The 13136-nt window shown below is 64.2% G+C and overlaps 1 protein-coding gene across 1 annotated transcript in view; it reads right to left on the bottom strand.

The window, feature by feature from the left end:
* The window catches only part of VAX2 (ventral anterior homeobox 2), a 29242-nt gene extending 16743 nt beyond the window's left edge, over positions 1-12499 (bottom strand). The window contains exon 1 of the mRNA XM_077301319.1: positions 11873-12499. Within this exon, the coding sequence (XP_077157434.1) occupies positions 11873-12167 (295 nt within the window). The 5' untranslated portion in view covers positions 12168-12499. The remainder of the gene's footprint in view (positions 1-11872) is intronic.
* Positions 12500-13136: the final 637 nt, after the last annotated feature.

The following is a 13136-nucleotide window of genomic DNA, read 5'->3' as shown; positions in this document are numbered from 1 at the left end:
TACTCCCTAAGGCAGAGGAAGTTCCCTCTGAGGCAGGCGGGAAGTCCGTGGGACCGTGAGAGCAACTGGGCTGCAGGACTCCTTGTCATCAAACCCTGTGCCCTGTGCTCCACGTTCAACTCCAAGCATCCAGCAAAGGCTTAATCTCCGTCCGTCAATGAAGCTTTTCATTAAGCGTGCCCCCGATCTTCCAGGATTTAAAGATTTTCTTTGCTGTATCAGAACAAAATCCAGCTAGTTCGGCTTTGCCGTCAGCCCCCTGGAAGCCCACGAGCCTGACGTGGTGATTGGTGCCCGGGCATTTCCAGCTTCTGGAGAGCCTCCGAATGGATGTCCTTCAGGGTGGCCTGTCGTTGGCAGCCTGGCTGGCGTCTTGCAATGCAGGGGGCGTGGCTTCCCTGGCAGAATCCGGGTGGGTCTTCCTCTTTTCCTGCGGCTTTTGCCCATCTTCGCGTGATTGCCTTTTCCAGCAACTCTGCTGTCTTCTCATCATGAGATGGGAGTCATTGCTGCTTCTAGGGAGAAATCAGGCTCGATTTGATCTAGACCTGACTGACTGGTCTTTTTGGCAGTCCACGTTATCCACAAAACTCAACCAGACTTCTTCCTGCCAGGCTTCTCCCTTCTCCGTCTTTCATACCCAGAAGTAATGGGGATTATTGTGGCATGAATCCTCTTGACCTTGGTCACCAGAGACGCATCCTAATATTTAAACATCTCTTCAGCTCTTTCACAAGGCTGGCATGAAGGAGCCAGCTGGTGCCGAGGCTAAGACCGGCAGATTCTAATCTGGCGAGTTGGCTTTGATTCCCCGCTCCTCCACTTGCAGCCAGATCTCCCTTTCTTATGACAATTCAGGACCCAGGGCAGGTAAGGTAACCATGCAAATTAAAACAAGAAACAATAGAAACGCCATACCAAAAATATTCAATTGCAAAGGCAGCATACAAATCATGGACATACTTCTGAGACACGGATATAGACAAGGCCAGTCAAGGTTAAAACGCTGAACTAGACTCTGGGAGACCCGTGTTCAAATCCTCCCTCAGCCAGGGATGCTTGCCATTCATGGGCCATTCATATAATCTCAGCCTAGCCCACCCTGCAGGGTTGTTGTGAGGTAAAATGGAGGAGAGGAGAGCGATGCGAGACGCTTTTGGTCCCTATTGGGAATCAAAGTGAGACATCAATGATGCAAATAAATTAATTAGGCAGGCAGGAGATTTCATTTCTTTCTGGGCAGCCAATGCCTGAGCTGACACCCAGGACTTCTTCACACGGGAGAATCTTCTCACGGGGGGGGGGGGCAAACTGTGCTCTCCAAATGCTCATGGACTACAATTCCCAGGATCCCTTGCAAGCATGGGCTCGTGGGACGTAGTCGATGGACATCTGGAGAGTCTCTGAGCCTGGGGGGATCGTGCCCAGCACGCACACGAAATACATCTTGGGAGAAGCTCCAGTCAAGCTCCCCGGCCCTGCATTAGGACAGGCTGGCTGCCGTTCACCCCTGGGCACCCGTGGCTTTAAGCAGACGGAAGATTGGGCAGGCTTATGTCTTCCCAGCCCAGAGGCGCCCGTCCCAAAAGAAGCAAGCAGAGACTCACAAAAGCCCCTGTCCTGCCACAGATTGTAATCCAGGGCTGGGTAGGCATGCAGCGTCATGCGGTGCCTTCCTTCCATGGAGACAGACCCCGGTGGGCAGCATCTGGAGAACTGCGCATGCCCACCAGAGCTCACGCCCAAAATTGAACTGAGTTCATCGGCACTCTGATCTTGTTCTGTTGTCTGAAGAAGGGTGCATGCACACCAACGCTCATGCCCAGAACCAAACGTGGCTGGTCTTCAGGGACTCCGACTGCGCAAGGGGTGCGGTGCGTATTCGTGACTCTTCCTGGCAACCTTCCGACAGGTCAGGCTGCCTCAACCAGGGTCCCATTAACCCCTGGGCCTACTTGAAGGCCCTGGAAGGGTTTCCCAAATGGGTGGCCATTAATTCATTTTTAATAGATTTTAAAAATGCTTTAAACATTTATCCGGGATACAGCCATATATGGCTACATTGACCCACCCTCCTCTCCCTAAGTGGCCAATGCTGGGCCTGGAGGGGGTGGGGAGGGGCGGGGCGACACTTCCCGACCATATTCTGCACCTGAGGTTTCACAAAGCCCGAAGAAGGTTTCAGGGGCTTCTCACTGGCACATGGTCGTTGAGGAAATTCTTTTTCACTGTAGCCGAAGAAGCGTATACCTTGGTTGGTCTTAAAGGGGCCTGACTGGACTCAAACTTTGCTCCGTACATAACCTAGTGGGAGCCCCCTGGCACCTTTAAGACCACCATGTTATTCGAGGTGTGAGCTGGGGGGTTCCAAGTCCCCAGGGACAGGCGTTTTGTCGATCTCGAAGGGGCACCTGTACAGGAAAGCCGTGCCGTCTTCGAGGTGCCCCCGGAGGCCGCCTCTGTCCCTCGGCGGTGCCGGCCTTCTGCGCCTGCGCGCGTCTTTCCGCCGCCCTTCGGCCTCCCGCCCCGTTTCCAGCACACCTGGCCCGGGAGAGGCGGCGGCGGCTGGCTGGCTGGCTGTGCCGCGCTAATCCTTCGCTCGCTTGCATCGGCCGCTGTCGTCGGATGGTGCCTGTGCGCGCCGCTGAGCGCCTCGTGGCCCGCCCTGGTCTCCGGGAGGGAGGGAGGTCGCAAGGGGAGCCAGGAAAGGCCTTCGGAGGCGTCCTCGGCCCGTCGCTTGCGGAGGAAAGAGCTCAGACCAAGCCTGCCGGGCCGCGAGCAAGAGCGAGCCCGAAGTCCCCGGGCAGGAAGGCCGGCTCTGCGGCGGCTGGTCCCGGTGGTGCCGTCCCCTTCGGCCCCTGGCTCTCGGCGCCTATTGTGAAGCCCCGGGTCCGGGTGGAAAACAAACCCCCCCCCGCCCCTCCCCCCAATAATACAAATAATAAGCCGCCAGTTTCCCGCGGAAGCTCCTGCTGGCGTGGGCGAATGCGGCGGGCGAGGCCCTGCGTGTGGCCGGGGAGAAGCGAGTCATTTTGCCACCGGAGACTTCCCGGAGAGGCTTGGCTTTAGGGGCGCGAGGAAGGGCCCCCCGGTCCGGCGGGCCTGTTTCAGCGCCCGAACTCCGTTGCGCACGGCGAGCCAGGAGTCTTCCGACCAGCCCTGCGCGAGAGCGCGGTCCCGATCCAGCTTAGGGACGCTGCCATCCCTTAACAGGACTCTCCGAGCTGCGCCTTTCCGCACCGGCGTCGGGGAATGAGCAGCTACGTCACTTGGTCGCCCAAATGGGGAGAAGAGAGCCGGCAGAATAGATGGATTTGGGTGGGGCCATATTTGGGGGAGGCGCAGGGGTCCGTCGAGAGGCGTCCCTTTGGCGGGAGCGGGGCTGCTTTGGGGGAGCCCAGCCGCGCCCCACGGTTTTCCTGAGACCTGCTCGCAGGGCGGCAGGCAGCGGGCTGGCTTCGGCCTCTCCCGGAGGCGTCCTCAGGATGGAGGAATCTGTTTCCGGGGGGCGGCTGATCCTTCCCTGGATCCGTCGAGCAATCCAAAATGGGCCCGTGGGGGGGGGAGTGAGAGCTTTGAGCGGCCGTCGCCCCTGGTCGGCGTGGCAAAGAAGCTCGCAGGAGACCTCAGAAATGCGGAGCCCTTTGGGCCAGCCCTGCTGCCGGAGTCTGCCTTGGGGCCGTTTTTCTCCGGCCTGGTCTGCAGTGAAAGGGCCGGAGCCGAGTCCGGACTCCGGGAGCAATGAAAGCCCAGCCGGCGGTCCAGGCGAAGGCCAGCGTGCACTCCAGGTCCCGAAGAGAGCGAGGTCTCGTTGGTCTTGAAGACGCCCTTGGGGCTCGCATCCTGTTTGGGACCGGTTTTGCTTCTTTATATCCGAAGAAGAAGAAGAAGAGAGCACACCAAATCAAACTGTCTGTCTTAAAAGTGTCCCTGGACTTGTTGATAGTCCTCCTTTCTCACTTGGTCGCAACAACCCTGCGAAGTAGGGCCAGCTTTTGAGCCTAGGTATTGCAAGGCCAAAAAGACAGACGAATCGCATCGCAGTTAGGTTTGACCCTCCCTCGAGGGATCTCAGGACTGCCCCCCTTTCCAGGCAGCTCCTTCTAAGCAACAGGGCTGTGGATCGAGGCCCTCCTGACATCCCGACCTTAAAGCCTCGGCTTCATTTCGATGGGGCTGGCCCACCCCACAGCGCAAGAACCCCTGACCGTGTGAACCCAAGGACACGGATCACCTTCCACTCGCAGACCTTTCCTGCCCCCCCCCCCTCCCCCGGGCGCCGTTCACTTCAAGGACACCCGCCCTGGAGAAGCCGCGCTGAGGATCGCTCTTTGCGCTCAGCCTCTTGCGGAGAAGCGGGCGCGGGGGTGCGGTGGGGTGGGGGGCTCCTGCCTCCGTCTGGTGTCGCTCCGATCTGGGGGCAGCGGCGGGAGGGGCGCGCCCAAAGAGGCCGGCTCGATCCGCCAGAACCCTCCAGTATCCTGAAGGCGCCATTGAGAATTTGCTGTCCTGGATTCAGCGGGCGAAGCGTCCCCCCCACCAGCCCCCAGGAAACCGATTCCGCAACACAGCTGGATTGGGTCCCGTCGCGCCCTTCCGAGGCTCCGTGCCAGGCAAGGAAAGCACCGGCGAGCTGCCCTAGTGCTCGGCCTCTTCTGCCCCTTCTGCTTGGCCTCGCTGCTTCTTCCGGGGTGCTTCATTTCCGGCTTGTTCTCTCCCCCCTCCCCCTTGTTTTCTAGGCCGGCCAGGTGAGTCCCGAGCTCGGAGTCCAGCTGCGCCTGCAGACCCGCCCGCTGTTCGGCGGCTGAGCTCCCCCTTGGTCGGAGACTCCCTTCTTCGGATCGGGGCGAAAACGAAACTCCGGTTGCGCCTGGGGGGGGGGGCGGAAGTTGCCTCCGGGGGCACCTTCGGGACCGGCAGCGGTGAAAAGGACGGATCTAGGTGACTGTCTACTGCAGGGCCCGCCTGCTCAGAGTAGACGAGAGCACACACATCGATCCCGGCGCACATCACTGGGTGCCCGCTATCGTGTGCACGTACCCTCCAGGACCGAGTACAGTGGGTTTTTCTTTATAGGCGTTGAGCGGTTTTGGTGGGGCATTGGCCAGAGACCCAGACCCCAAAACACGAACCACATTTGCGGCAGGGGAGGGCCTTTCGGGAGTCACGGCTTCCTTCTTCGGATTCGCTGAACGTGTGATTCGCAGCCCACGTGTATCGGCCCCCAGGCTCCCTGGTTGCAGGCGAGGCGCAGAGACCCCGTGTGGGCATCCGTCCCGCGGAAGATCGAGGCCTCCCGCTCCCCCGACCTCCCTGTGTAGCCTCTATGGATGCGGCTCTGGAGCTATCGTAGGGCGGCCTTTCATTGGGATCCCAACCCTTGAAAATCTGGGCTCAGCCAAGGAGCCTGCCCGCACCCCCACCCCCGCACATGTGGACCCGGCCCAAGGGCAGCGGCAGGAAAACGCACCGCGCCTAACTCGGTCCGCCTAACTGGAAGCAGCCCGCTCCGGTGGGCAACGCGGCCTGGCCTTCTGCCGGCAGCCCGGCGCTTCGGAGGACTGAGCCCCGCGGCCGGGCCTGCTCCGGGACTAACCGCCGGCTTGCCTAGGCTGGTGACCGGCTGCAGGGCTCGTGGGGGCCGAGAGGCGCTTCCCTGGGGCCGCCCTTGAAGACTGCCCTTGGCGCTTTGCTCCATCGAAGCCGCAGCGGGAGACCCGGCCGGAAATCTCGGGCTCAGCTTTCCTTCCTTGATCCTAACCTCCAGCGCATCTTCCAGCTCCTCGGGCCTCTCCAGGTGACCTTCACAGGAACATTTTTTCTCCCACTGGGCCGCCGATGGGAAAGCGCAGGCGGCTGAACGGGGAGGGGGAGCAGATCGCCGCTGCTGGCGCCCAATTGCTGAAGAGACCGGTGGAACAGGGAAGACGACCGCATGGCTGGCAGGGACAGCTGCGTGGGCTGCAGGGAGGGCGGTGAGCCGCGGGTCAGCGGAGAGAAGAGGGGCGATTGTGCGGAGAGACACCCTCAGGCCTCGCTGAACTCGGGGCCGCGGCCAGGTGTCACGGACTGCCCCGTCCCGTCTTTAGAGGCAGAGGAATAGGCGAATTGGCCGGATATGCCCCGGCCAAAGATTTCGAAAGCCAAAGAGATATCATTCCGAAATTTCGTTTAGCCGAGGAATAGATCCGTTATAAAACGTCAAATTATTTCAAAGGGTTTATAAAACCGTGACGTCCATTTGGGGGGAGGGGGGAGCCCACGTCCTCTCCGCTCTTCGAGGTGCCGGATTTCCCGGCCACCTTGGACAAGAGAATGGTGTCCGGACTACCTGTTCGGCCTTCAGCAGCCGGTCCCTTTCTACTCAGGAAGGGCTGGTGAAGCTCTCCCTCCGCCGACCAGCCCTCTCGTTTTACTCATCGGAAGCCACTCCTGACGCCACCGGTGCCGCGCGACGAAGAGCGCGCTTGTTTTATGCGTCTCCGCCCCAGCCCCGGAAAGGCCAAAAATGCGCCCAAGCGGCGTCCTCACCTGGGCCCTGTTCTCCACACCCGGCCACGGGGACGACTCTTTCGAGATCCAACCCAAACGAAAAGTGCCCCTAAACCCAGAGAGATGCGCTCTCGGATGCAGCGGCCACGATCCGGCAGGGAAGGCTTCTGGCTCCGGCTCGTTTTGCCAAGAGACCTTCCCGCCGCGTCGCTCCGGCGCTTCCTATTTCCGCCCTGAGACCGAGGAGAGAAGCGCTGGTAATAAATGCCATCGATGATAATAATGATAATAATAATAATTTCACGTTTTAAAATATATAAATCATAGCGCCCTTCTTAATGGCTCCATCTACACGACCTCGAGCTACAAGGGGGAAGCAGGGGGGGGGAGAGAAATAAACGTGACCCGGATTATGTCCAGGAGGAAATTCTTGGCCGGATTTCAGAAAGGAACAGTTTCACCTTGACACAGATTTCAGCGATAGCTTAAAGTTGACATACGTGCATATCTGTGTCCATCCATCCGTCCACCTGCCCACCCTTCATCTATCTATCTATCTATCTATCTATCTATCTATCTATCTATCTATCTATCTATCTATCTATCTATCTATCTATCTATCTATCTATCTATCTATCTATCTATCTATCTATCTATCTATCTATCTATCTATCTATCTATCTAAGCGGTGTCCAACTGGCGGTTTCCTAGCACGGATCCTTGCCAGCCCTCCCCTCCCGAACTGCAGCCGGACGCGGAGGTCCTCCAGGGCGCTGCACAAGAAATGCGACGGGCCCCCTTGGCATCCCTGCCCGCCCAGCCGCCGCGGCCGCTTCCCGCCTCCATTTTGTCAGGGCTCCGGGCTGGCGAGAAAATGGAGGAAACGTCTCGTTTTTCTGGGCTCAGCCGGTTTGGGCGAGCGGCTGGCGAATCCGGAGTAGAGAGCGCAGAAGCGTGGCCGGAGACGGGAGGCCGCGGACGAAATTCTGGAGAAGCGCCGCCGCCAACGGGAGCTCGGAGGGCGAGCAAGAGCGGCCAGGCCCGGGCCTCCGATCGCCAGCCAGGCCTAGGCCCGAGCAGAGCCGCCTGACTTCGCCGCCGCCGCCGCCTGCATCTTTCACTGCATAACGGACCGGCGCCCGGGGACGATGGGCGGCCTGGGTTCCCGCAGGGCCGGCAGAAATGGGCGAGAGCAGGTTCCTCGGGGCCGAAAAGCGACGGCAGCATCCTCCGGCTCCAGTCCCCCTGCTTCCCTCCAGGTCGTCGGGTGGGCCGGCAGCAGGCCGGGCGGATAGGAGGCCTTAAATCCGAGGCCCGGGGACCGATTGGGGTGCCGGGCAGCTCCCCCCACCCCGGAAGAGGCACAAATAAAGCCGCTCGTGCCTGCAAGAGATTTCTGGGAGCGTCGTCCCCCCCCCCCCGTGCCGGCATTCGGACACCACCCCAAACACGCACACCGCCGGGCTCCCTTGCGGCCTTTGCGCCCCAGACGGGCAGGGGGCTCCTCCGACCCCAGCCAGGGAACGCCAATGGGTGCGGCTGGCCAAGGCACGGGGGAAGGGGCGAGCCTGCCGCTTTCGGGTCCGGTTGGGTCCGGGGGAGCGATGGCGGCGCGGCAGGGACTCTGTCCTCAGCTCTGGAGGGGCCCCTGATGCTGCGCTTGGCTCGCCGCCGCGGCCTGCTGGGTCCTCCCGGCCTCCTCGCTTCCCTCGCAGGAAAAGAATATTCATTCGGTGAGGACAAGCCTCCTGTCGCCCTCCTTGACTCCCAAGGAAGCCTTGGCGCTGGGGACAGAGCGAGATGGGTGGCCGCCCGCGTCTGTCTGGAGCAAAAGAGAAAAGAGCCGGAGTCCGCGAACCCGACTGGCGGCCGGGAGGCGCTCACTTCCTCGGGAACCCGGCTTCATCCGAGGCGGCCAAGGACGGGCGGCGCTGGCCCGGCTTCTCTCAGGGTACCCGGAGCCCCCTCGGAATCGACGCGGACACTCGGGGGACACCCACGCACAAGGGCGCAGCGGCCAAAGGGCCCTCCGAAAACCCCGCCGGGACCTTCCGCCCCACTTCAGTCGAGCTAAGCCGCCGGGACGGGACGGGGGGGGGCAGTGAAGGGGCCTGTCCCACCCCGCCCTTGCGACGGCCAAGCCAAAGCTGTCCCTCGTGGGAAGAGAGGGGCAGGTGGGCACCTGCGCGGAAAGCCTTTCGGTAGGAAGAAGAGCCTGCCTCGGCCCAATTTGAGGGGGGGATCCTGCCGTCTAGGGAGGGGCGGGTGATAAAGAATCACACGGGAAGAAGCCCCAGGACCCGGGCATCGGGGGTGGGAGGGGATGGAGGCCCCTGGGCAAAAGATTCCTCGGGCTGCGGCCGGCAAGGTTGCTCCGTGGATCGTGGCCAAGGGGGAGCTGTCCCTTGTCGCCCGTCCGCCCCGGACAAAGAAGCCCAGCCACTCTGGCCCTGGGGGCTCCCCTCTGCAGCCCCCACCCGGAAAGCCTCTCTGCCAGCCGACCTGGAAAGGGTTGAGGCGCGCGCTGGCTTCTCTCCTTCCGGCCTCCGCTGGGCTTCCGGGGGTCCCCATCGCGCCCCGGCCCCCACTCCTGATGGCCGAATGGCCGCCCGCAGTTGCTCAGGGAGCCGGCGAAGAAACGCCGGGCGGAACCATTCCGAAGGCGGCCAGGCCTCGAGTGCAGCGGCGAGCAGCGGGGCGGGTCGCTTGGGGAAAATCGCCTCTCCCGGCGGCCTCCAGCCCGAGGCCACGATCCGGCAGGCCCTGGGCCGAGGCCTCCCAGCTGGAGTCGAGCGCCGGCTTCTCTCTGCGGTCAGGGCCCAGCGCGGCCTAGCTCTGCCTTCCCGCTCTGGGTCCCTCAGCGGAGAACAGCCACGGAGAGCCCCGGCGAGAAGGCGAAGGCGGTGAAGCTTACTCCCGAGTAAACGCGCCCCGACCGCTCTGCAGAGGGGCATTTCCGCGTCTCTAGGCCTGGAGGCCCAGCTGCTTGCGGCCGCTCTTTTGTTCACGAGAGAGAACGCCCGAAAAGGCGCCTACATCCCGGTACGTGACTCCCGTGTAAAGCGACGCCAACCTATAAAACCTGCCCCCCCATCTACCTGCCTCTCGCTCGCCCTTAGGTGAAGGACACGGATTGGGGACGGAGAGGGGGGGTGGGAATCTTAAAACCCGCAAAAACAAAATGCAAACAAACAACGAAACCGCGCGAACCGCACAAACCCCCTCGCTTTTCGTACGGGTGGTCTCTCCTCCCCGGGGGGGGGACCTTGCCGGTGTTACTGGGGGGTTCCCAGGTTCAGTGGGGCAGGCCGGGAAATTCGGGGAACGATCCTGAAAGCCGCCGGGGAAGGAAACGGCCGCCAAGGGGGCAGACTCGGAGTGAAGCGCCGCCGTAGCTGCTTGTTCGGCTCTCGCGTTGAGAAAAGGCCATCTTGAAATAATCTTCGAAGGACCTGAGACGCGGATCGTGTCCTGGACTCTCGAGCAGCACCGCTAATGTGCAAGGGAGACGCCGAGCACTGGGGGAGAGGTCCTGCCCGGCCCCCGGCCCCAATAATATGGGCCGATTCCTTCCTTCTTTCCTTCCTTCCTCCCGCCTCCTGTCCCCATCACTCCCCGAAGCGCCCGGGTTACTCTCCGTTCCAAAAGGGGCCGGGGCCGAGGGGCCTGGTGGTGCTCGAGCCGGCTTCCAGAACACATTCCTGGGCCGCCAGGACGCCTGGAGTGTGTTGGCCCTTCCGCCGGCCAGAGGGGAAATGTGGAGGCGCCCTTGGGAACCGGGAGGGGGGCTGTTTTTGTGGCCACGTCGCCAAGCTACGCAGGGGCGAAGGCCGGACGCCATTCCTAGGCCTGAACCAGCGCCCCTCGGCCTTGGCGTCTGCCCCCGGGCCCCGCGGCCTGGATTGTGCCGGGGATGGCAACGGCCACTCCCGGGGCTCGCTCTGATTTGGTTGCCCCCGGGGCTTCACCCGGGCAAAGGCCGCCCGCATGCAGAAGAGCCAGGCCGGCGATGAGGAGCCCCCGAGGGCGGCCGTCTAGCAGCACCATCCCAAGCAAGGCCCAGGCGACGCCAGTGGACCCTGCCGTCCTTCGACCCGTTGGGGAGACGGATTTGAGGCCTGCCCTCCGGCTCCAGGGATGAGAACCTCCTAAAGGGCCGCCTGGGAATGTGGCCACTGGCTCACCCTCCCGGCCCCTTCTTCAAGAGGAAGGCACGACTGGACCACGAAAACCGCTCTCCTAGGCGGGCCGGCCAGAACTGGCTTGTGCCGCGGCCGGCGGGGCGAAGTCAAACCCTGCGACCCCCAGTCCGGGGGCTCCTCAAACCCTGCGAGCCAGACCCAGGAACACAGGTTCCCCCCAACCCCCTCCCCACATTGTGGGGCCCGCCGTTCCCTGCTGGCTTCCCCGCGGAGGGCTTCCCCTTGGCTTTGGAAGCAACAGTGCTTGGGGAGGGGGGGGAGGAGATGCCCCCCAATGCCCCTGCTGGGTGGCCGGCTGCGAGTCCACCGGGCGCCGCAGAAAGGAGCCGGAGGCCAGGCCGCCCGTCCCTTGTGACACATCCGCAGCCTTGGGCCTTGGCGACCTGGGGAGACCGGCTTCAGCTCGCCCCCCCCTCCCCAGGCGGCCGGGACGGGGCGGGTCTGGGGTCGCTTTCTTCACAGGGGTTATTTTAGGAGAGAGTCGGGCTCCGGCCTGCAGCCCAGCCGAGGAGGATCTGCGCCCAGCCGCCGGCGCTGCCGCCTTCCCCCTTGCAAGGCGAGAGGCTCTTAAGGCGGGGGGGGGGGAGGGAGCGAGGGGGGGGCTCAGGGCTTCTCCGGCTGATGCTGCGGTGACGCGCTTTCCCTGCGACGAGCGGGTGCCAGGCGAGGCGGCCACCTGGAAGTGTAGCCCGCCCGCCCGCCCGCCCCGCGCACCCAGCCCCCCGGAAGCATCTCCCGGCCGCTGCAAGAAGACTCCGACCTCCCCCCCACCTGCGCCGGCGCCCGCGATGCCCCTGGCAGGCCCCAGCCCCCCCCCCCCGCCGAGAGACCCTCCGGAAAGGCTCCGTCCCCCTCCCGCGAGGTCCCGGCTCCTCCGGCAGGCCCGGCTGGGTCCTCCTCCCGGGACCGTCTTGGGCCGGCTCGGATGGGCGAGGCGGTGAGGAAACGGGCGAGAAGCCCCCGAGGAAGGGGGGGGGAGACGGCCAGGAAAGGGGCCGCGTTGGGAGAGGTTGGGGGCTCCTGGGGCAGGAGGTCGAAGCGCAGCCGGTGGCGCAGACGTCTGTGGGGGGGGGGGCAAGGCCTGCGAGGGGGGAGGCAACACCCGGACTTCGGGACGGGACGGAAGCCCCGGGGAGGGGAGGGGAGGCGAGGGAAGGGGGGGCTCTCCTGCTCCTTACCTCGCACCAGGATTCGGCGGCAGTAATCCGAGTCGCCTCCCGCTGCTGGGCTGTCGGTCTCCGGGGCGCACTCCTTGGACGAGCCGGGGCTGGCCGCCGAGGTCCCCGCCGCCAGCTCCTTGAGCGCTCCTCCGGCCGGCCCGCCTCGGAATTTGGCCCCCTCCAGCGCCGCGCGACTCTCCCTGTCCCGGGCCCGCTCCGGGGGGCCTCCGGGGTCCCCCAGCAGGAGGGCTCTCCTGCCGGCCTCGCTCGCCCCATCGCTCATGCCTGGGGGCGCCCCGGCGGGACGGAGCATCCACCCTCTCCCCCCTCCACCTTTCCCCCCTCAGCGCCGCTGTGACGCCCCCCCGCCCCCCCAGCGGGGTCAGCAACGGGGAACGGGCTGCCCAAAGGCCAGCCAGGCGACCCGCGAGAGCGCCATTGCCGGCGGCGGAGACTCTCCTGCCTCCCCCTCCCCAAAAAGCGGCCTCCTCGCCGGGCCCCTCCTCGGGAGTTCAGCCCCGGCCCGCTCCGGCCTCTGCGCCCAGCCCCATCTACCTGCCTCGCCCCCGCGGCGCCCCGGGCGGAAGGGGACCGGCTCGGCCAGCCCTCGCCCGCTCCCTGCCTGGCTGCCTGGCTCTGCTCGCGCTCTGTCTCCCTCTGATGAGCGAAGGCGGAGAGAGGACCCGAGCAGCGCGCAGCCCGCCCGCCCGCCCGCCCTCCCCAGCGCCCGCCTCCCCCCGCCCGCGCCCTCGCCTCGGCCCTCCCCTCGCCGCCTCCAGGTTGCGCTCTGCGCGCCGCGGAGATGGGGGCGGCCTCTTGCCTCTCGTGCAGGGCCAGGATCCAGGCGGCGCCGAGCAGGGAGGCAGCCCCAGCCGAGGGGGAGGAGGAGGAGGAGGAGGAGGGAGGGAGGGAGGGGCCTGTCCCCCCCCCCGCACCTTCCGCAGCGACTCTCCGCCTCCCGGCCGCCCTGCCCGTTTTTAGAAAGATGCCCCCCTCCGCTTGTGATGGGCAGCCCCCTCCCTCCCTCCCACAACCAGGGGGCGGGCGAGGGAGCCGGAGTCCGCAGGCGGAGAGACGCGCCGAGAAGCCAGTTTGAACGGACTGGCGGCCGCGCACGCAATTTCCTGCCGCGGGAGTCCCGAGCCAGTCGCTGGCAAACAAAGAATCGCCACTCGCGCCGCCGCCGCCGCCCCCCGCCACCCCCCCCAAACTGGGAACGGGAGGCGCCCCCCCCCAATCATGATAAGGACCATCATACGATTGGCCCTGTGTGGCCGCGATG

This window comes from Paroedura picta, chromosome 10 (genome assembly GCF_049243985.1).
Source record: "Paroedura picta isolate Pp20150507F chromosome 10, Ppicta_v3.0, whole genome shotgun sequence".
Classification (NCBI taxonomy): domain Eukaryota; kingdom Metazoa; phylum Chordata; class Lepidosauria; order Squamata; family Gekkonidae; genus Paroedura; species Paroedura picta.
This window is presented reverse-complemented; position numbering and strand designations above follow the sequence as displayed.